The 21382-nt window shown below is 54.2% G+C and overlaps 9 protein-coding genes across 9 annotated transcripts; 6 read left to right on the forward strand and 3 right to left on the reverse strand.

Moving 5' to 3' along the window:
- Positions 1-11: 11 nt before the first annotated feature.
- Positions 12-1745, reverse strand: WHR41_07976 (uncharacterized protein; the record flags this gene model as incomplete). The annotated part of the gene is made up of 4 exons (XM_069376580.1): positions 12-544; positions 604-927; positions 994-1442; positions 1501-1745. 4 exons carry the CDS (start codon positions 1743-1745, stop codon positions 12-14), a joined length of 1551 nt encoding a protein of 516 aa, XP_069226272.1.
- Positions 1746-2842: 1097 nt separating this feature from the next.
- On the forward strand, positions 2843-3682 carry WHR41_07977 (uncharacterized protein; the record flags this gene model as incomplete). The annotated part of the gene is made up of 1 exon (XM_069376581.1): positions 2843-3682. The coding sequence occupies one exon, from the start codon at positions 2843-2845 to the stop codon at positions 3680-3682; it is 840 nt and encodes a 279-aa protein (XP_069226271.1).
- Positions 3683-4975: 1293 nt separating this feature from the next.
- On the forward strand, positions 4976-8340 carry WHR41_07978 (uncharacterized protein; the record flags this gene model as incomplete). The annotated part of the gene is made up of 2 exons (XM_069376582.1): positions 4976-5136; positions 5191-8340. The coding sequence occupies 2 exons, from the start codon at positions 4976-4978 to the stop codon at positions 8078-8080; spliced, it is 3051 nt and encodes a 1016-aa protein (XP_069226270.1). The 3' UTR covers positions 8081-8340.
- Positions 8341-8605: 265 nt separating this feature from the next.
- Positions 8606-10375, forward strand: WHR41_07979 (uncharacterized protein; the record flags this gene model as incomplete). The annotated part of the gene is made up of 1 exon (XM_069376583.1): positions 8606-10375. The coding sequence occupies one exon, from the start codon at positions 8606-8608 to the stop codon at positions 10373-10375; it is 1770 nt and encodes a 589-aa protein (XP_069226269.1).
- A 1367-nt stretch (positions 10376-11742) lies between these two features.
- WHR41_07980 (uncharacterized protein) lies at positions 11743-12102 on the reverse strand (the record flags this gene model as incomplete). Its single annotated transcript, XM_069376584.1, has 1 exon — positions 11743-12102. One exon carries the CDS (start codon positions 12100-12102, stop codon positions 11743-11745), a length of 360 nt encoding a protein of 119 aa, XP_069226292.1.
- Positions 12103-12317: 215 nt separating this feature from the next.
- On the forward strand, positions 12318-13385 carry WHR41_07981 (uncharacterized protein; the record flags this gene model as incomplete). The annotated part of the gene is made up of 1 exon (XM_069376585.1): positions 12318-13385. One exon carries the CDS (start codon positions 12318-12320, stop codon positions 13383-13385), a length of 1068 nt encoding a protein of 355 aa, XP_069226293.1.
- A 1763-nt stretch (positions 13386-15148) lies between these two features.
- Positions 15149-16633, reverse strand: WHR41_07982 (uncharacterized protein; the record flags this gene model as incomplete). Its single annotated transcript, XM_069376586.1, has 1 exon — positions 15149-16633. The coding sequence occupies one exon, from the start codon at positions 16631-16633 to the stop codon at positions 15149-15151; it is 1485 nt and encodes a 494-aa protein (XP_069226290.1).
- Positions 16634-17001: 368 nt separating this feature from the next.
- Positions 17002-19977, forward strand: WHR41_07983 (uncharacterized protein). Its single transcript, XM_069376587.1, has 2 exons — positions 17002-17943; positions 18001-19977. The coding sequence occupies exons 1-2, from the start codon at positions 17044-17046 to the stop codon at positions 18010-18012; spliced, it is 912 nt and encodes a 303-aa protein (XP_069226291.1). The 5' UTR covers positions 17002-17043; the 3' UTR covers positions 18013-19977.
- A 516-nt stretch (positions 19978-20493) lies between these two features.
- WHR41_07984 (uncharacterized protein) lies at positions 20494-21382 on the forward strand (the record flags this gene model as incomplete). Its single annotated transcript, XM_069376588.1, has 2 exons — positions 20494-20806; positions 20856-21382. The coding sequence occupies 2 exons, from the start codon at positions 20494-20496 to the stop codon at positions 21380-21382; spliced, it is 840 nt and encodes a 279-aa protein (XP_069226296.1).

Genomic DNA, 21382 nt, shown 5'->3' on the forward strand with positions numbered 1-21382 from the left:
TCTCATCCACTCTAGTACAAATACCTGAAACCAACCGCGCGCCTACCAATGCCCTCCTCCTCCGCAACACCCGCCTCGCCACCACCTGCAATCATCTCGTTCTCCGCACGCTCCAGCTTCTTATTCTCCCAGACGTGAATATACCTCAGCACAATCGCCAAGACAACGATCACCATACAAATGCCCGCATTCGCGCCACTGCCAGGGATATACCTCGGCGCATCGCTCTTCGGGTACATATAGCTGGCGTAGATGGATCCCGCGTTGGCAATGCAGTTCGCGATGGCGATGGCGCTGGAGCGCTTGACGAGCGGGCGCGGGAAGGAGTTGGCGAGCCAGCTGACGATGATCTGGTAGGCGGAGACGGCGCCCATGGGCATGAGGAACATGGCGAAGTAGCGGGCGCCGACGACGGTCGTGCCGGCGACGATGGCGTTGCCGGCGACGGCGAAGAGGACGAGGACGACGATGTGGATGCTGCGGTCGCCGGTCTTGCCGGCCGACCAGGTTACGGCGATGGAGATGAGGAAGGTGGCGAACCAGACTGTGGTAGAATGTTAGTGTCGGGGTTGTGATGGTGGCTGCTGAGATGGGGATGCTTACCAGGCACGGTGAGGAGGAGGGTCTCGATGGAGCCGTAGCCGAGAGTCTGGACGATGCTGGGGAAGAAGTACTGGAAGGTTTGGGAGAGGATGGAGAGATGCTGGATAAGGACGAAGAGGTAGAGACGGTAGTCTTTCAAGCACAGCTTTACACCGTCCCAAATCGAGCGCGAATGCGTTTCGTCGGACTCGTTGATGTCGGCCATAAGACGGTAAGACGCAAAGCCGCGCTCCTCTTCGTTCAGCCATTTGGTGGTAGCTGGATAGTCGGGAAGGATGAAGCCGGCAGCCATGGCGACGGCGATGGTGATGACACCTTCGATGACTGAAGACGAAAGTTAGCCTGAGCGACCTATTTGGAGCCTTAGAAAAATATCAAGGTATGACTTACTGAACAACCAGCGCCACCCAGCGATACCCATGTTGCCATCGAGGTTGCCCAGAATGCCAGCAGCGAGGAGACCACCAAACATGTTCGCCAAGGCATTGCCAGAGTAGAACCAAGAGATTCTCTTAGTCAGCTCTGATCGAGTGTACCAAGAGGACATGAGGAAGATCGCTCCAGGGAAGAAAGGGCACTCGACGAATCCAAGAATAAGTCTGACGGCGACCAGCTGGCCGAAGCTGTGGACTGCGGCATTGCAAGTTGACACAACTCCCCAGACCGTGGCTGCGACACTGAGATATATTGAGGGCGGAAGACGAGTGATGAGGAGGTTTGAAGGCAGCTGCATCAGGAGGTACCCCACGAAGAAAATAGAAGTTGCGAGATTGAAGTCTGAGCCTTCCATGCCAAGATCGCGTTCCAGGTCACCTTGTCGGGCCTGAGAAAGGTTGGAACTATTGACAAGATTGTTAGCTAGATCGCTCGATGCGCCGTTGCATTTACTGAACATACCGATCAAGGAAATTGAGCAGATAAAGTATGACCAGAATCGGTAGCAATCGGACATCGATCTTTCGCACAAGCTTTCGGTCCATCTCTTTCTTCCATTCATCATCCTTGTTCGCGAATTCCTCGAAGAGCGCCTTTTGTGCTAGGTCGGCACCAGGTATCGAATCAAGTTTCGCCTGGTCTTTCTCCAAGCTAACGCGCTCCTGACGTTCGACGTCAGAGTCTCTGACCTTCTCGTCTGAACCCATGGTTGCGATCACGGTTTCCAGTCGACAGAGATGCAATGAGGAATGTTAGGCAAGGGGAAACAATGAGATGAGGGAAAGAGGGAAAAAAGTCAGAGGGATCGACGGCATTGAAGAATCACGAAGACGGGTCTTTCGGAACGGCTGAAACGTTACCAATGTACCTGCCTTTGGATCTTCGGACCCATAAGCTTTGTCATGTGCGTGCCATCGCCCGGTTCTCTCGCTTGTGTGAGCGCGTCTCCATAGGCCTTGTGGGTCCGGAGGGGAGACGTGCCTCACGTCCATCCCCACGGCCACCCGCAATGGCTGGGGCAAGTGCGGGAGTGGAGTCCATCAGTGGAGCGCTGGGGCGACTCCAGGTTGGAGAAGTGAGGGTATGACGGGGGGCATGTCTCCACCTAGAGTGATGTCGAAGGACCGATTACGCCTCGGGGTGCATTGGTCCGATCGGTGAACGGCCTCGAGGATTAGGGGTCACTCTGTAAGACAAGCACACAAGCAAGCGCCAATGGAAAGGTTATCCTCCGAAATGCTTGTCCAGAATGCTTCGCACGTGGTTGCACATCCATTTGCAGCCGCCGATGCAACTGCCGTTCCTTTCACTCGTAGCTCAGTCCTTAGCATGCGAGGCTGTCGATCAAATGCCGCTCATTAGGCTGAAAAGGCAAGGACGGGACGACATGTGCTGCTAAAGCGGTTCAAGCATCGCTTGAAAGTCGGTACCGTCTTACCTCACAGTCGTGATGATGCGTCGGGATCGGCAATTGCGCTTTCTTATCGGTGTTTGAACGCCGAAAGTCTTCGGGCTACTGCTTTTGTGCTAGTGGATTTCGGGTCAAAGATGATATTCCACCGAGAGAGCATCACCGCCCCACGCGTCCTTCCCAAATGCCGCTTATTCTAATTGTCGTGCGCTCATAGTTGCCTTTCTATACTCCTTTATGATTGGGGCCTGTAGATTCACAGTCGCATCGAACTGTCTCCGATTATCTCCGCGAGGCTACGCATTCCCCCCCAAACGCTGTCATTTCCGAAAGGCTGGTTTTCCTAGACGTCGCGCACGATCTGTGAGCGTTGCGCAGTCTTCAGCACGAGGCATGGCGTCTGTCTCTTCCACGGTGAGGACCAAAGCTGTGTATCAATATGATGAGGGTCTGAGACAACACGTTTGTCGCGTGACTGCGCTCAGACCGTTCTACGACCTGCCCGATGCGGAGAAAGCACTCTTCAAGGCTGGAGTTGAGACCACACGTGTGCTCGAGACTGCAGAGACCATCTTCTACGCGCAAGGAGGCGGCCAGCCATTCGATACTGGTGTGATCAGTCGACAGGACTCGAATGGGCTGCAGACTGTCTTCGAAGTGCAGGCTGTGAGGAATGCTCCAGAGGGAAGGGTGTTGCACTTTGGTACATTCAAGAGCGGGGAAGATGCAGCGTTCGCCAATGGCGACATGGTTGAGCAGCGCATTGATGGAGGGAGAAGGGACAGCAACAGTAAATATCATACGGCGGGACACTGCATCGGACTTTCTGTTAGGCGTCTGATGGAGAAAGCGCCCGAGCTCGAGGTGTCGGAGCTCAAAGCGCAGCATTACCCTGACGCATCTTTCGTGGAGTTCAAAGGGGTGATAGATGGCTCGTACAAAGACGCCATTCAGCAACAAGTCTCGGAGTTTGTCAAAGCAGCACTGCCCGTCAAACTGTACTGGTTCAAGCCTGAGGAACTCGAGGAGAACGGCGTCTTCATGGCCCCAGGAATGCCGATAGTAGCCGGTCCGGATGGCAAGGTACGGGTTGTCGACATCGTGGGAGCAGGCGGGTATTGCTGTGGAGGTACACATACAGCAGACACGTCTTTGGTTGGGGAAGTTGTGATCAAGGGCATCAAGCGGCAAAAAGGGATAAGTAAAATCTCATACACTCTTTCAGGTGGATGATGCCGCCCGGTGGTCTCCAGTACCATTCAAACGTGTCCCGCTGGCTTCTGGTTCTCACGTCTGGAAGTGTCTCTCCTTTTCTTACAGTATAATAAACACCACGGCGTGAAGGCGTCATGCAGCTCTAGGGCAGTGTCAAAATCCCAGAGCATGTCCGATGAGAACCATAAGCGATAACAATTCGAAACGTGCAGGGGTTTCGAATGCATGACCGCGCTTCGCCCAACATGCTCGTTGATCTGAGATGAGAGGTGTCGCTTGCTACGCCAATGGGAGAACAGCCAGCCATAGCAACCCCCGCTATGCAGCATCGTCGCGAATTCATCACTGCGCTGGCAGCGATGTCATTGAGCTTCGAGGAAGACCGTCTCTTGTGAGACAAGCCGATGCTCAGTGGAATTGCGTTCATCCATCCATCTCATGTGGATCTCGCTACTGTCGATAGAAATACATCTGTCTTTGTATCTCTGAGCTGCTGTCGTTCCTAGCCCGGCCGTTCACCGCCACCGCGTTCAAACCTCCACCTTGTTACACAAGGCTGGCACCATATCAATTGGGACACCTCAGTTCTGCATGCGAGACGACATAGCTGCAGCCAGCCGCCGAAGAGTCATCGCCTCCCTACTTCGCTTAGAGACGCGTTGACGCGACGAGGCAGCACCCCAGCTCATCATTACTGAAGCTCTCTGTTCACTCGTAAACAGTCTCTCGCTCATTCACTCAAAGCATCTGACTGCTCTCAATCTCTATCTTTCAGCTGGCGAGTGGCTGTGCTCTCACGTGTATGCCCTCCTTGCGGTGCTTCACGTGCATGAGCGGAGCATAAAAGGGCTCTTCTTGATCTCATCCGTCCCATCTTCTCTCATCCACCAACAACCTCCCAAGCAACGGCGTACTCCATCCTACTGGCGTACTTCTGCTCCAAACACAACGGCGTACTCCATCCTAACGACCTACTTCTGTCCGGCGATATACCGTCTTCGATACCTCACCACACCATTTCACCAACAACCTTCGATCAAACAGCTTTCCGTACCTGACCTTTGATTCGCCTGATCACACTCATACTGCAACGGTATCTTATCAAAACAAGTGTGCCCTTTCGCTCCGACGGCGGCTCACCATTGTCGCTGACTTGTTGATGCCCAGATCACTATAGGTCTTCACTAAACCAACGCCATGTCTGAATACACACAGAGGGGCTACGGACGCGGCGGCCGGGGCGGAAATGCCGGTAGAGGGGGTCCCAACCGTGGTGGCGGTGGGCTACCCTCTCGAGGAGGGCCGTCTCAGATGCCGTACCGTCCGGCGCCGCCTGCAGATCGTGGCGGTGGTGGTCGCGGTGGTCGCGGTGGTCGTGGTGGCCGTGGTGGCCGCGGTGGCAGCAGTGGTGGCGGTGACAGCGAAGCGCTCAAGCGAGGCGGACCGCCTTCGGTCGAGCCCGGGATATATCTGTGAGCACTCACGGAACGGAGACTCTTGAACCTCAATGACTGACAACTGCGCAGTTCAAAAGTCAACCCAGGCATGCCAGACAAGCGTATTACCGAGCTTGAGGACAAGATCGTCGCTTCAAGGAAGTCTTCGAAGCCTCAAGCCGGGCAAGAGCTAGGTGCTTTCCCTCCGAGAACGAGCTATGGCACTCGCGGGAGACCTATCGTTCTGCGTACGAATTACTTCCACGCTCAGTTCGCCCATGAAGTCGGACAGCAGGCTATGTCGAAGACGTTCTACCGGTATGATGTGGAGATTCGCCCTGAACAGCCGAAGATGAAGAAGCGCCGTGTTCTTGAGCAGCTGGTTGCGCGGCCGCCTTTCCAAGGCACTGCTTGTGCCACTGACTACTCCAAGTTCATTGTCACTACGGCTGATCTGAGATCTGAGATCAAAGCCGCCTCACAAGGCAAGATTACGATCCCTCCTATCAATGCCAACAGCCAGCCAGGCGGAGCTCCACCACCCGTTAGGCCTAGCGACACTGTGCAATACCGAATCTCACCCGCTGGGTCCTTCAACGTCCGCGACCTTATGGATTTTCTTACATCTACAGCACCTGGAGCATCTTACGCTGGAGTGGCGGATCTGATTCAGATGCTAAATATCATCATGTGCAAGGTCCCTAACGAGACTGCCGCTGTTGCGAATCTTCCGGGTAACAAGTTTTACCCACACCAAGGTCTTTCTGGCTTTCCTGACCATCCTCGTATGGAGTTTGCTGAGCTCGCGGGTGGTCTGATGGCCTTGCGAGGCTACTTTGCAAGTGTTCGTCCCGCGACCGGCAGGGTGCTGCTCAATCTCAATGTCACCACCGGTGCCTTCTACCAACCAATTCCGCTTTTGGAGCTTTTCATGCGATGCGGTATCACAGACATTTCAAAGAGGGAGATGTTTGTCAAGAAGTTGAAGGTTCAGTACGTTCGGCCGGGAAAAACCCCTATCAAGCAAGTCCGGACCATCTTCGGATTCGCAAAGACGCCTCCAATGAAAGATAAGAAGGCTCCTCCGTTTACCGTTGAGCGTTTCGGCAATGCTCGCCAAGTAAAGTTTACCTACGAAGACCGTACTAGGTCAACTCCTCAGCGACGTACGACGTCCGTCTTCGACTACTTCAAAGACCAGCAAGGCGTCATTCTGCAGCGTCCGGAGATCCCTGTACTCAATACTGGCACACTCACCGATCCTATCTACATACCAATTGAGATGTGTACGGTGCTTCCCGGCCAGTCATACCGGAAGGTCCTGAGCGGAGACCAGACGACTCAGATGCTTGAATTCGCTGCACGCTTCCCGAACCAGAATGCCGTGTCTATCGCTGGTACCTCCACGGATCCTGGAACTGGCTTAAGGCTGTTCCAACTCGCCGACCCTGCCATGAACAACCCTCAAGCACAATCCACTCAGCCATTTGGCTTCCGAGTCACGACGACAATGCTTACAGTACCCGGAAGAATCCTCGATGCCCCAGCAGTGAAGTACAGAAAAAAGTCCGTGAGAGCCAACAACGGGTCTTGGAACTGCGCAGACCAGACGTTCGTAAAAGGAGGGAGCTACGAGTCCTTCGCTGTCTGCGTCCTTAACGAACGTGGCAGACAAGAGACCCTCCGAAGCAATCCTCAGGGAGATATGCTTCCTCCAGAGCAACTCATCAGCACTCTTCGCAACTTCCTAACCAACTACGGCCTGCGAATGGGCACTTGGAATGACATGACCTTTGGTACCGTGGAGCCGCTAGATGGTATGAACAATCGAGGCAAGAACAACTCGGTCTTGGACGCATTGTTTGCAAAAGCGTCGAAGCGCCAGGTCAGAATCCTCTTCATCGTTCTTCCAAGGAATGACAAGTGGCTTTATGCACGTATCAAGTACTACGCAGACACGCAGTACGGCATTCAGACCATTTGCTCAGTCGGCAGCAAGCTGCAGAAGCCTAACGGGCAAGGCATGTACATGGGTAATCTGGCCTTGAAATTCAACATCAAGGGTAACGGCATCAACCACCAACTGGATCAGATGCTCGTCAACCCTCTGGATGCCAATACGATGCTAATGGGCATTGACGTCACTCACCCGTCTCCGCAGAGTGCCAAAGGTGCGCCGAGTATCGCCTGCGTGGTCGCGAACAAGGATAAGCACTTGTGTCAGTGGCCTGGAAGCATCCGTAAGCAGAAGGGTAAGCAGGAAATGGTTGATGACAAGGAGCGCAAGGAAGGCGATACCGTCAAGAGCCTGGAAGACATGATTGTCGAGCGCCTGAATTGCTGGAAAGAGAATCCGGAGAATGGCAGAGCGCTTCCAAAGAAGATTCTGGTCTACCGTGATGGCGTATCTGAAGGGCAATACCAACTGGTTCTGGAGAGGGAGCTCCCTCACTTCCGCGCCGCATTCAACAGGAAGTACGGTCCTGAGAAGAACCATCCCAGAATGGCCGTCATTGTCGTCGGCAAAAGGCACCACATCAGGTTCTATCCGACCCAAGACCAGGACGCCGATTACAACCCACAGCGCCAACAAGGGAGCCTCAACTGCAAGCCTGGCACCGTTGTCGACCGTGGCATCACCGGCAAGATTTTGCACGAGTTCTTCCTCCAGGCGCACCAAGGTCTGCAAGGCACAGCACGCCCAGCCCACTACGTCGTTATCAAAGACGACATTGGCTTCGACGCGAACAGCCTTGAGCAGATCACACACCACCTGTGCTACATGTTCGGCCGTGCCACCAAAGCCGTGTCGATCGTCCCTCCGGCGTACTATGCCGACATCCTTGCCGAGCGGGCCAGAGCGTACTTGTACAACACGCTGCAGGAGGACCGCGACGACAGCACTACGGCCTCAGGGGGCGCGACGGAGTGGGATGGCACGATCCACCCCAACTTGAAGAACACGTTCTTCTACATCTGATCTCAGCCGATGTCCCGTGGGATTTTCTTGCAAGCGTTTTGCTTTGTTTCTGTCCGATATGGAATATTGCTTTTGCTTTGGGGACAACAAGAGTCATGATCAGACTGAAAAGCGAAAGAGAAAAAGAAAACAAAAACAAAAAAGACAATCACGACTTTCATTTCTCTCTCGACAGGCGGTGTTTGGGCGTTTGATGATTTGCAATTAGTACTTATTTCCAGACTGAATGCAATGGATCTCGTGCAAATTAGCCATTCAAATCATGTGCAAACACACTCATGGCAGGCTCCCACAATGGAGGAGCGAGCGGACGACAGCTTTAGTGATTGCGTGAAGTAACATCAGTGTTGTGGCTCTCATGTCAAAGATGCCTTGGCGAAGGATCAATAGAGTCCAATGTAAGCGTCAGCAGCCCCCGCCGCATCTACAACACGTGCGTGGAACCTCGCGCTACGAACCCCAACTCTAGCATTTCAGCCTCAATGCTCGAAGTTTCCTCCAGGGCAGAAACCTAGTACATACGGCATGCCTCCGAGGTCCACGGGGTGCTTCCAGTGCCGGAAGAGGAAAATCAGATGCGATGAAGCGCGGCCAGGCTGCGAGCGGTGTGCCAAACATGGCGTGCCTTGCCCTGGTTACCGTCGCGAGAAAGGCGGATTGGAGTTTGAGGATCAGACAACCATGACTGTCAACAAAGCGCAGAAGTCCTACGGTGTGAAAGCATCTTTGGTTTCTCGAGGGAGCAGTGGACGGTTTACTACGGATGTCACCACATTCAACGCGACCCGGCAGGCGTTCCAGACATGGTCTTTGATGTTGCCACCGAAGCAATTCCTCGGCGCTGCTGCGAACCAAATGCAACTCTACAATACCTGGTTGAGCATCTATATGCCCGTGACATGCGGCTCACGAGGCATGCACTTCGACTACCTCCGCGAAGCTATCGCTCTAGCTGAAACCGAGCCAGCCCTCAGAGACGGCCTCAACACACTAGCTCTGGTGCAAGTCGGACATGCTCATAACGAGCAACGCTTTCTTGCTGCATCCGTACCATCTTACGGAAAAGCACTCGCGAGCTTAGCGTACGCCGTCTCGAAAGCGACAAGTGTGCGGGACAATACCGTCCTCGCGGCCGCAAGTCTACTCGTCGTCTGCGAGTTTTACGAGAAGATCCGCACGGAAGGCATGGGCTGGTTTGGGCACGTAGAAGGCGTCCAGCAGTTGCTACTTTCCAGGGGTCCAGATTCGCTTGACACGGATCTGTCTCTGATGTTGTATTGCAATGCGCGGCACGGATCACTGGCCAGGTCCTATTTGCTCAGAAAAGCGGATTCTTATGATTCACCCGAATGGCGAGCAGCGGCGTTCCGAGCGCCCATGCACGACTGGTCAACCCAGCTCTTCGACATGACCATCCAGGTCCCTCGACTGCTTCAACGATCCGACGAGCTCGACTGCAACTCCCCGCACATCCTAGATCAGATAAAAGGCCTCCTCTCAGCCTGTGAAAGCCTCGAAGCAGACCTCAGATCCTGGCTTCACGTCTTGCACGACAGCATGGCGCTCCTCAGCCTCCCACCTTACAGGGAGGCCAACGTCGACTCTTTCAAGACGTTCGCCTCGCTCGTCACGGACCGCACCATGACGACTGCCTACCGCTTCGAGAGCTTTATGTCCGGCTACATCCACGTGCAATATTGGGTCGCCATGCACTACCTGCGCAGTACGATCAAAGACCTGCGCGAGCTACGGCAGAGTCTCGACGCCTCCTATCACTTTGAGCTTGTTCTAGATTCAGAAATCGACGAATACGCCTTCAATCTCTGCCACAGCATACCATCGTTCGTAGATCCGTCGACCGGCACTCAGGGGCATATTGGGATCTTCCTACCTCTCGCCATCGTATCAATGCACTTCCGCAGCCGGCAGAGATGGAACTGGTGTCTGTGGGCCCTCGATGTGAAAGACCACGTCTTCACGATGGGCCTTAGCCAGCCGCACGTGGAGGAGAAAGCGCTTCCGGTGAAGCTCGTGCGGCCCAGAAGTGGGCTCACGCCTTTCTCGGACAATGCAAATGCAGAGGGCACTGAGTTCGAAAGCTCCATTTCGCCAGACGTCAACAGCATTTCACCGAACGAAAACATGACTTTCACGCTGGATGATTTCGCAGACGTGGATCTGAGCGTGGACTGGGGAGGGCAGCTGCCTGGTTTCGCTAGTGCTGTTCGCGGCGTGCCTCCAAAAGGCGCAGAGTCAAATGTCGTTGAATTGAGCGGTGATGCTTGCGACGTTTAACGATAAGCTGAATGCAGTGCGTGTTCATCGCCCATGGCCCCAGCGCCAGTCTCTAAAGATCGCGACGGCAACATGTTTGCGTGTTAGACGGGGCTCGCCAATGATCACGCGGAGAAGAAGGTGACATCTGAAAGCAAATCGACACAAGTTGGTACCGTTATATGGAAGCTGCACAGCTACGAAGCCGGAACATCTAACAAGCCTCATATCTCCGGTCCGTGTACTCCTTGTCCACCTACTGACGGATTGCATTTCTTTCACGCTTGGATTTCAAAATCGTCGCCAGCTCATTGTTCGCCCCTCTCAGCCGCGCGACATCCAAATTCTCTTGCCAATCATAATGCCGGTGGATTTCACTGCTGAAAACGCACTGCAAGCAGTCCGTGATCGGCGATCGGAACCTCATTCTCCATTCTAAAGCCATGTTGCGGATCTTGACTTCCCGCAAAGACGGGATGTCATAATCGCAGACGTGGCCTCGGATCGCGATAGAATAGCACATCGCCTCGTCGTCGAGTTTCAAGGTCAACTTCTCGAGACGAGTGAAAAAGTGGGCGAGAGTAGCGAAGGTAAAGCGCAGAGGGGTTGGCCTATGCCATCTGAACTTCGGCCAGTGCATACCGTCGATGTACATTTGGCGCACGAAACCGAGGTGCGATGCTAGCGCTGGCGATCGCAAAGCTGTTCTGGCTAGTGCCTCGACCTGGGAGATGTGGTCTATGGAGAGGACGCTTGCGTGCATGCACATTGGGAGAGCGTCTTTGAGGACTTGCTTGCTCGCGAGGAGGAACGGAAACGCGCGGGCCAGATCGACCGCGAGTGACACTTCCGGGTTGCTGGAGGGGAGAAGATCCTTGAGAGAGAAGCTCTTGATTTGTATGGATTCGCCATTGTACCCCTCAATGCAAAGCTGGTAGATGGGATTGCGAATCTCGGGTGGCAGGTCGAAGAAAGTCTTCTTGTGTCGTTGCTCAGAGGTCGTTGAAGAGGCCATGTTTTCGTTTGATCTTCAGTTTTCAGCAAAAGCTGGTTAGATGTGTGTGTTTAAGAGAACAGCACGCGGTCGCGTCGCTTAAATCAAGACTCCAGATCTCATGCACTGATGCTTCCTGCATTTGACTTCTGGTTTCTCCCATGCAACCGGGGCGAAGTGCTGAGAGGACAACAATCCCCACTCGCTGATTCGTCCGCAAGGAAAGCTGTGTCAGATCGGACAACCTCGTACCCTGGGTCCCCGTTCAATCACACAAGTGGGATGATATGTCTTCATGATCATGCTCCTTGAGCGCAACCAATTCAGGCTTGACGTATTCTCAGATCCCAGACAGCAGGCTTGACGGTAGAGACACTCCCACCCAGGGGCCAATCTAATTTCCCTTCATCTTCTCAATCGGCAGTTCCATACCGACCCTCCTCGCCGTCAATCTAACACGCTCCTCATCGTCCATGTTCATTCCGGGGTTGTAGCGCTCCACAAGAGTGGTGTACAGGCGCTGTTGCTTGAGGTACACCATCATCTCCTCGGCTTCTTGCAGCCTGGCCTCTGCCGACTTTGTCTGCAGCTGGTGAGATAAAGAGCGTGATTCGGGCGCGGACTCCGTGATGATGTCGCTCTTCAATTGCTGCTGCATGGGAGATGGGTTGGCGAGCAGGGAAGGTTTGCGGGAAGGCAGCTCGCGCAAGAAGCGGCGGTAGACTGAGCGGAGACGGGGCGCGTGAGCGGACATGTTTTCGATGATTCAATTGTTGTTGGAGCTTCTTAGATGCTGAGAAGATTGACTGCACCGATCAAGGTCGTTGGAGGGTTGATGCAATTGATGGCACCGTAGCCAATTTGCGGAGAAACTGGTTGCTTTCGGAGGTGAGCACGGGCCCGCCAAAGCCTCGGTCTACCTCACTTACAGAACCCTCGAAACCTGTGGACCGCCGATCTCTAACAACCATGGACCTTCTCCACCTACCAGCCAGTTTACGGCGGTCGCTAATATCAACTTTACGAACGCCCACAGCTACCTACACCCGCATCTTCGCCACTAAATCCACACCGCAACCACAACCCGAAACCCATCTCACGCTCTCATCTTCAACTCTCAACTCCTACACAACTTCCAACCCTCCCACGACCGACCAACTACACCATGCCTCGCGCTTCTTTCAACGAGCCTCTCCCCACCTGCTCTTCACAGCCTACTACTTCCGATCCTTCCCACCCAGCCAGCACCCCGAAGTCGCCTTTCTGGGGCGCTCGAACGTCGGCAAATCCTCCCTTCTGAACGCTCTTTTTGGCCGACCCAATGAGCGACCCGCGCACGTGTCCAAGAAGCCCGGCAAGACGCGCACGATGAACGGCTTTGGCGTCGGCGGGCAGGGCATGAGTCGGGCGCCGCTCGAGGGCGAGCGCGAGGTGGCTTGGAAACGCTTTGGGCGCGGAGGTGCAGTCGTAGTGGATATGCCGGGGTATGGAGGGGGGAGTAGAGAGGAATGGGGGAAGGAGGCATTGAAGTATTTGACGGGGAGGAAGCAGTTGAGACGGACGTTCGTGCTGATTGATGCGGAGCATGGGCTTAAGAGTTCGGATGTCACACTGCTGACGCATTTGAGGGGGGAGGGTGTGCCTTTCACGGTGGTTCTGAGCAAAGTGGATAAGCTGCTTTGTCCTACTTCAAAGCTGCCGACGGCGGGCAAACTGAGTGGAGGGTTGCAGAAGCTCAGCGAGACTTGCGAGAAGGTACGAGCGAAGTTGAGAGAGGCTTACGATGATGGGAGGCCGGTCACGGACGATATTCTGTGTGTCAGTGCGGAGAAATCACTTGATGAGAAGAGCAGGTTCAGCTCGAAGTTGGGCATTGACGAGCTCAGGTGGGCTATTCTGAATGCGACTGGCTTGGACAGTGACGAGAAAGGAGGGCGGAAACGACTGACTCCTCGTGCGATGGATATCGACGTCGTAAACGACGAGGTAAAAAGCAACGAGGAGCCAACCGGTGTGATGTGGAAGCCAGAGGCGTGAAGTAGGCGTTCTCTTGAGTCATTCGCATGATCAGCGGAGTTCCTTGCCCTTCAACTCGGCTGAAATACGTTCGCTGTCCCCGGCTGTCTTTTCTCTTGGTTCCGCAAACTGCGAAACTCCATAGATCTGGAGTCGACCTGCCGACGCTCTATTAATTCCTGAAAATGGTTTAGAGTACGGCGTTGTGTACTGGTACTCATCAGTGCAGGTTTCTGGCAGTGGTCCCTTTTCATCACCTCTGGCTAAACTCCACCCACTCCACCCTTCGAGAGGCGATCCTCTTCCAGTCGACTTCTCGCCATTAAGGCTCCCCTTGCCGTGCGCTGCAGCCTACTCAGACGCTCATCCGCGAATGTGATAGTTTATCTTGTATAATGAAAGTCTAGGTGGCAAGCAATAGACGTGCCTTTTCCCTTCGATGTTGCAGCTTGATTCTATCAATAGATGTGACCAAGGGAATTCTAAGAAGCCTCGATTGCTTGAGCCGCCAAGTGGAAAAGCAAAGCTGGTGGCTGTTGTAGTTTATTAATGATTGGCGTCAGATCGATCGATTGTCGTTCAGCTGCGTACAGAGCTTGCCATGAAATGAGGCACAAATCTAACCATGCATTAATTCTAGGACTTGTCCAGAACAAAAGAAAAAGAAAGAGGCAACGTCAATTTCTTAAACCCCAACACTTGTTGTGAATGCTTTCCAAACGAGGCGCCAGGGAGCAAAAGGATTGCAGCTTCTGTGGATCGAACACAGTACCTCCAGATACCGCACAGAATGCTTTGACATGAAGTGAACTTCAGTCTGGCGCTCTCCCATGTGAGCTAAAGCTGCTATTTGATGAAATCACATCTGGCAAATTATATCATAGTGTGCAATCAATGCAAAATGCGTACATCCAACGGTGATGAACCACTACAGCTACCACAGAGAAGCCGGCTCAGATGACTTGATCTGTTCTTCTCGAAGTCGCAACAAGCACGAATGATACTAGATCTTCACATGTGACAAGTAGTCTTAAGCTTCTTTTCGACTCGAAAAGCATTCTCTAGTGCACTCTATTCAGGCTCGCTCAGCAGAAGCGCAGAGGAAGCGAGTTTCTATTGAGGCTAGCTAGCCTTAGGTATCGTCCAACCGAGTCCGCCCCACGGGAAGGCCTACTCAGGCGCCCTCCAATTGGGCAAATTCTCGTTGAGGAAAGCAGACACTCATCAAAAGGAAAATCAGCTCTTCATTCTGACTCCAGCGTCTTCAATCTCCTCGTGACATCTTTCATCAGAACCCCTCCCCTCAAGCAAAAGCCAACTAACACCCAGCACCCAGAGACCGACTCTTCTTCGTCCTGCTCCGCGGCGAAATCCCAGCCCGCCACTCCATGTCCGTCCGAGTATCTGAGCGCGGGCGGGATGAACGACATCATGGCGGATATGCTCGTTATGAGTATTCTCGTGCAAACGGGGGATTGGACTTTTCAGGTGGCGGGTGAGTTGGCGGATGGGAGGAGTTTGTTTGCGTTGGAGATGACGCAGTCTTTGGAAGGGAGGCCTGGTTGGAGATGATGCAAAGTTGGTAAAGAATACTGCGTCGCGGGAGAGTAAGCGAAGCCATCGTAAAAGGTAGTTCTGAGATGAAGAAAGCCGTAATCGAAAGTGCAGCAGCATTACAATCCATAGAATTCCATCCAAAACACCAGTCTAAAGTATAGTACTAATCAGTCGCTATGCATCGCTCAGAACGCAGCAGTCATGAGAACCAAATTCAGTAAGTCTCATCACCAATAACCCGGACAATCAACATCAACAACCTCACTCAGACCCTTCGCATCAACAACAAGCGCACTCAGCTTCCCACCCCCCACACATCCCGAATCCAACCCCTTGCTCCATCGCTTAATCCTCAACCCACCCTTCGAATCGTGCCCATAGACCACCACCTTCGGCTTATCGCCATTCTTCGCCCGCCCCGCATACTCCCTGACGCCACTCTCCGCCGAATCCCACACCCTGCCCAGAAATCCCAACGATTCCGTGCTCGCGCCTTGCGCCGGGGAACTGAACTTCCTAAACCCCCTCGTCGACTTGTGCCGGAACAGGTGGTCGTTGTACCAGCCCCAGACGTTGCGCCAGGGGCGGTTGTACTTGCCGACTTTGCCGCCGCGGCGGCCGGCGCGGTCGGCGGAGGGCACGTGGGAGACGGCGTGCAGGGAGCGCATGTTGGTGACGAAGTAGGGGTCCTGCTTCTCGAGGGGGAGGGCGGGGACGAGGCCGGCGTGGACGACGAGGATCGGCTCGGCGATGGGGGAGGTGGTGGAGGCGGTTGGTTTGCCGGCTTGCGGGAGGGGGCGGATGCGGAGGATGAGGGGCATTTGCTGGATGTAGTGGAGGTGGCGGCGGTGGAGGGTTTTGAGGGTGCGGGCGTCGCGGTGGGCGATGTTGGTTGTGGAGACGAGCGAGTCGGTGTCTTGAAGTGTGGGCTGGAAGGCTTCGGGGAGGGAGGAGAAGGTGTCGTAGACGGTTTTGGCGGTGTGGATGAGGCGGTCTTCGTGGTTGCCGCGGACGGTGGTGGCGTTGAGGTGAATGAGGTGGTCGAGGACGGCGGCGCTGTGGGGGCCTTTGTTGATGGTGTCGCCGGCTGCGATGAGGTGGTCGTGCTTGGGGTCGAAGTTAACTTTGTGTAGCAAGGCCTTGAGCTCGTCTCTGCAGCCGTGGATGTCGCCGACGAAGACAAGCCGCCGTTTCCCATGCGGATCGTTCTCGCCTCCAGGGATGAACATCTCATCCAGATCCTGAATCTTGACCGCGCCATGCTGAAATTGGCCTCCCATCGCAAGGCCAATCGTGTTCAGCTTGACCTTCCCATCCTCCACCTGGTTTATGAACCCACCCCGCATCCTCTCGTCCACAATCTCCGGGTACACAATGTAATGCACAACGGCAAAGACCAGCAATCCAACCCCAACCATCGCGCTCCAAAAGCGCCAGGACCTTCCTTTTCTGTTGACCCAACTCTCCTCATCACTAAAATCACAGCACCCGGGTGACTCCTGCTCGTATTCCCAATAGTCCTCCTCTTCGTCCTTCTCGTCTCGGTGCTCGTCGTATACATTCTCCAGAAGCGGCTGTCGCATCACAGCGTTGTGCGGATGCGCGGGAAGAGGCATCGCGCCCTCGCGCCTGTCTGCCTGCAGACGGGCCTGGATATCATTGAGCGGCTCATTCTCGTCCTCGTCCTGGCTGTAGCGATTGTGGGCCGACATGCTGTCGGGGTGGCGGATGACGTCGGCTCTCTCCTTCTAGTGTGTTCCAGTCGAGCGCAAAGAGTGGTTGTGTGCATGTGTACTGGTACTCCAAGTCTTGCTGTTGCATGTGAAGTGTCACGCGACCGCCTCTCCGCCTTCTAATGTATCCAGCTCGGCGCCGAGAGGGACAGCGCAGGAGCGTTGGCAATTGTGTTTTGGGCCAGGCACGCCAGGCACAGGGATCACGACGACCGCTGCCAGGGCTCGGATCGACGGACTTTCTGCAGGGGCGCGCCGGCTGAGCCGTGCCGAGACACGTGGGCTGCGCGCTGGCTGTCGCATCGCTGCGAGGCCACCTTCTTGGTCAGGGCGGTGATGAGATTTCGCACCTCTGCCGCACCGACGCAAGCCTTTCTCTTATTACACGCATGGCACCTGACACGGCAAGACAGGACGCGCTCGTAGATGCGACATGTCGTGCAACGAAGCTCTCCTGGTGGAGCACCGAGGCCGACGTTCTAAACAGCAGCAAACGGGAAATCATAGACGCGTATGACAATGCCGAGTCCCATGCGATCGCCCGCAGAGTCTCCGAGCGTTTCCTCGTGAAGAGGTGCGTGCCGGGAATTGGGGCAACGGAGTTCAGCAACCAGAAACACGCCTGGGAGAAACTAGACGGCAGTGACATCGGCAACAGACGCAAAATGCGCATACCGCGGCCAGTCCGATGCATCCAAGATCGGCCTCCGGACTCCCTGCCTTTCGATTTCATCGTGATGGAGTTTCTCGATGGGGTGACGGTAGAAGACAGCCTTGGCGAAGCCAACGTCTCCGCTGCCACAAAGGCCATCCACATGATCTTTGAGAAGACAGCGAAGTCTGATGAGCGGAGACAGCCAGGCCCGGTGAGTGGAGGGCAGGCCTCCGGGTTCCCATGGGGGGATTCCTACTGCGAATCAGCCTTCTCCTGTGTGGAGGATCTCCAGCGGTGCGTTGACAAGCGCTTGCGACAACGCGCAATAGCCAAGGGGCAACCCGTGAGCAATCTTCCCCTCTCCGGCCGCCAATTCGGGCTCTGCCATATGGACTTAGAGTTGCGCAACATCATAGCCATGTCGAATGGAGATATTGCGATCGTCGATTGGGAAAGCGCAGGCTATTACCCTGCTGAGTTTGAGCTGGCCTCTTTGACCTACTGGGCTGGGTTCTGCACCGGGGAGCGTAGGGAGGTTATGGAGGGCATATGTGTCAGTATGGCTCGGACTTGTGCCCACATATCAGACTGCAACCTCTTGCATCTAGTTCAGAGCCAGAGCCTTGCATGGAGCGTAAGTCAACGTGCCCTCAAAGGTTGTACATTGGTTCAATTCTGCTGACTATGGAAGTTTGGTCCCTGAGATGCTGTAGGGAAGTGGCAGCATGCTGTATCTGGCGTTATCATGAGGTTTTGGCAGTGGCTGAACGGAATGATTCTCGCAGTGCTAAGTGAATGATTTCGAAGAATACCGCCCCGCAACCAGTCTTGTGTTGCCTTAGGGTATACGAGCCTAAATTGGAAGTACAGGCTGTGCTCCGCGGCTTTGTAAGCGTATAGGCTAACATAGGAGGCGGCATATGACCTGGTCTCCACCCTCACGGGCCTGCTCAGATTTTTGAGGATCCTACGATGCGATTTGACGGCCAGTCTCTCAGGAATGGGCTCACGGACCCTATCTGCAATCATATGACCTCCACTTTTGCGAGCTTAACTTACAGGCTACGACAGCACAGCTAGTTGCTACATCCAACCAAAGGAAATTGGAAGAAAAAGAGCTAAAGAATGGGCCTCATCGGATGGTGGTTATATCCCATTCTGGCCGATCAATGCAGGCTACTCGAGCCTAATCATCATCTTCGGATTCGGAAGACCCGTCCTCCGGTCCGGACATATCGACCACCGCCGCCAAAAATCGGGCAAAGACAGAGGCTTGCGCTTCCAGGCTTGAAGTTTGACGGAATTGTACCAAAGGCTGGAATGCGCTTCGAATTGCTGCCTCGGCGATCGCGTACCTGCCGCGCAATGCCCGGCAAAGCTCTTGAATGTAATCGGTCTGCGAGAAGAATATCATATCGTGAGCCTGATCACACTCGAACCCTTGCTCGTTGGCTATGTCCGCAATTTGCCTGAGAGCACGCGACCGAGCCATATCTGTACGATGTGCATCAATCATCTTGCGGGCCTCAGAAATGGCCCCGGTAGCTCGCTCGATATCAAAGTGCATCTGAGCGGTCGAAGCTTGTCGAATCATTTCGTGCTGTCGACTGATAGCGGTTTGCAGTGCTTGGATTTTCATGCGGCACGGCTGGAGCGCCATCATATGGCTCTGGACGGTGTCCGATCTCGATGCGGCCAATGCCCGGCAGACAAGGTCAAGTCCCTGACTGTCCACATTTGAGAGAAGCCGCAAGACCATTTGGACGTCTACGCAAGATGTCTGCCGGCACAAGAAAAGCCCTGGAACCGGTACCTGTTGGCTTGGCTTTAGGTCTCGATCCCATCGGTTCCAAAGAAGGCGAGTGAGTGATGGATTGGCATCAATTGCTTGATCAAAATTCATCTGAGCTAGGAAGCCGTCCTCTCTGAGCCTCTTTGCCAATGCAAAGCTGCTGCCAATCAGTTCTCGTTCGCATCAAGACAGTCTCCAGAACCACTCACACCCACATTCTGCATCCAACACTATGTCCGTCAGTGAACGCATATCGGAAGTTGTGGAAATTATGCGATATCGCCAAGTCCACCACATCACCGACATTTGGAGAAGACGAGGCAGCGCTAAACCGTTTTGCTGGTTCAAAGTCCTTCGGGCAGCCGCGAGCTTGGAGGTCAGTGTACACAATCACGCTGTTGGAGGTATGGTAGGGCCTTGGTTGGAGGATCAAACGAGCAGTGGTGTCCATGGTACCAATGCCTCCAACCGGCTTTGTATCTACGTGAAAACTTGTGTTGTTGCCGAGGAGAAGGTATATCGAGATATGGTTTTCGCTTTTGGCATTAACCTCCTGCCGGCCGAGCGAATGGGCTGCGACGCGAAACACAAATACTTTGGACTTTTTATAGATCTCATACTCTTTCGGGTAGTGGATGGGGGTATCCAAGGCCTTTGGCATGCTGTCGGGTTTTCCCAGGACCGGACCAAGATCGTCCAACGTGGATGAAGCGAGGCTATAGTTCTGATTCTCACGGAGGTGGGGCAGATAAGTCAAGCTCGACGAAGGACGACGTTAGGTAAAGCAAGAGGCAAGATGGATCCGCTGCAATTTCTGCTCGAGGGAGAATGATGAACCTCTATAAATTCAGTTCAGGATGATGTTACTGGTCCTCCAAATCGAAGGCGTGACGCCCACCCAAGAGAAACTTATTACCGTCAGAAGCTGGGGAGAAGTCGAGCATGCATTCCTTCCGTTTCGCTTGGGAAGCGAGTTGCGGCGTTGCTGAAGTCACCTGCTTGAAAGGCTAGGTGCATTAGCTTTCCCCAATCGGCCTGCCAACACTCACGCCGCTTCTCTCATCAAGACTATTGGCGGAACCCGTCAAGGAATGCGTCTTGTCACGTGGTTCGATCGGCCGTTGGCCACGAGTGAGTGGTTACGCGAGTTGGTGACAGATAGTGGACCACTTCCGGGGGAATCGGGTTGCCCTTGACACGCAGCATCTAGCACCATCCTCACAGCCGTCGTGCGCCAAACGAGGGGGTTGCAGCCGTGCATGTCAAATGGAAGTGACAGAAACTCTATGACATCCACTAAGGATCCAGAAGCCATGTCAATGATTCCACGGCTGTTTGGTTCCGTCGCAATTCCGCATTGGTCTGCCATCCCAAAACAAATCCATTGATCAAATGGCTCTCGTTGGCGTCAACTTTGCAGAGGCGAGAGAAGTGCTTGAACGGGCAAGAAATATCCTCATCCTTTTGGGAGCCGGACTCTCTGCACCATCCGGCATCCCCACCTTCCAAGAAACCTGGGAAAATCGCGATCCTCGCGACATGGCCAATGCTTCATTTTTCCACCAAGATCCCGTGACGAGCTGGAGATTTTACGAAGACCGCCGTCAGAAAGCACTCAGAGCCGAGCCGAATGCCGGCCACAAAGCAATCGCGCAATTTGCAAGCAGGAATGAGCGTGTTTTCACTATCACGCAAAACATAGATGGTATGTCGAGAGTATAACATGTATGCATGCACACGCTTACGAGCGTTAGAACTATCTAATCGGTCCGGCCATCCTTCGCCGAGGCTTGTGAGCCTGCATGGATCTCTCTTCGACGTCAAATGCTCTTCTCAGGATTGCGACTACTTCACAACGAATCATAGTGCCGAGCCTATATTCTTCAAATCTGTTCTTCGGGAACTTGAAGAAGGAACCGACGTTGAATGCGCAACCCAACTCCAGCAGGCCGAGATCCCACTTTGCCCATCTTGCAAGAACGGCTTACTGCGGCCTGGCGTCGTTTGGTTTGGGGATAAACTCCCCTCCGAATGTCTAGGGCGGATCGATCGTTGGTTCAATAGTGTTGAGCGCATTGACCTCGTCATGGTCGTCGGCACTCAAGCTCTAGTACAGCCAGCTGCGTCGTACATCCACCAAAGCGCGGAGAAAGGCGCGAGAGTCATGCATTTCAACAAAGATGCGCTTCGGCCGGAACAGGAGGATGAGCTGGACGAGATCGACCTTTTCGTGCAAGGTGACGTCGCAGAGTCTCTTCCCTTCCTACTCAACTATACATAG

Source organism: Cladosporium halotolerans (genome assembly GCF_011745625.1).
Source record: "Cladosporium halotolerans strain TM138-S3 chromosome Unknown Sca38, whole genome shotgun sequence".
Classification (NCBI taxonomy): Eukaryota; Fungi; Ascomycota; class Dothideomycetes; order Cladosporiales; family Cladosporiaceae; genus Cladosporium; species Cladosporium halotolerans.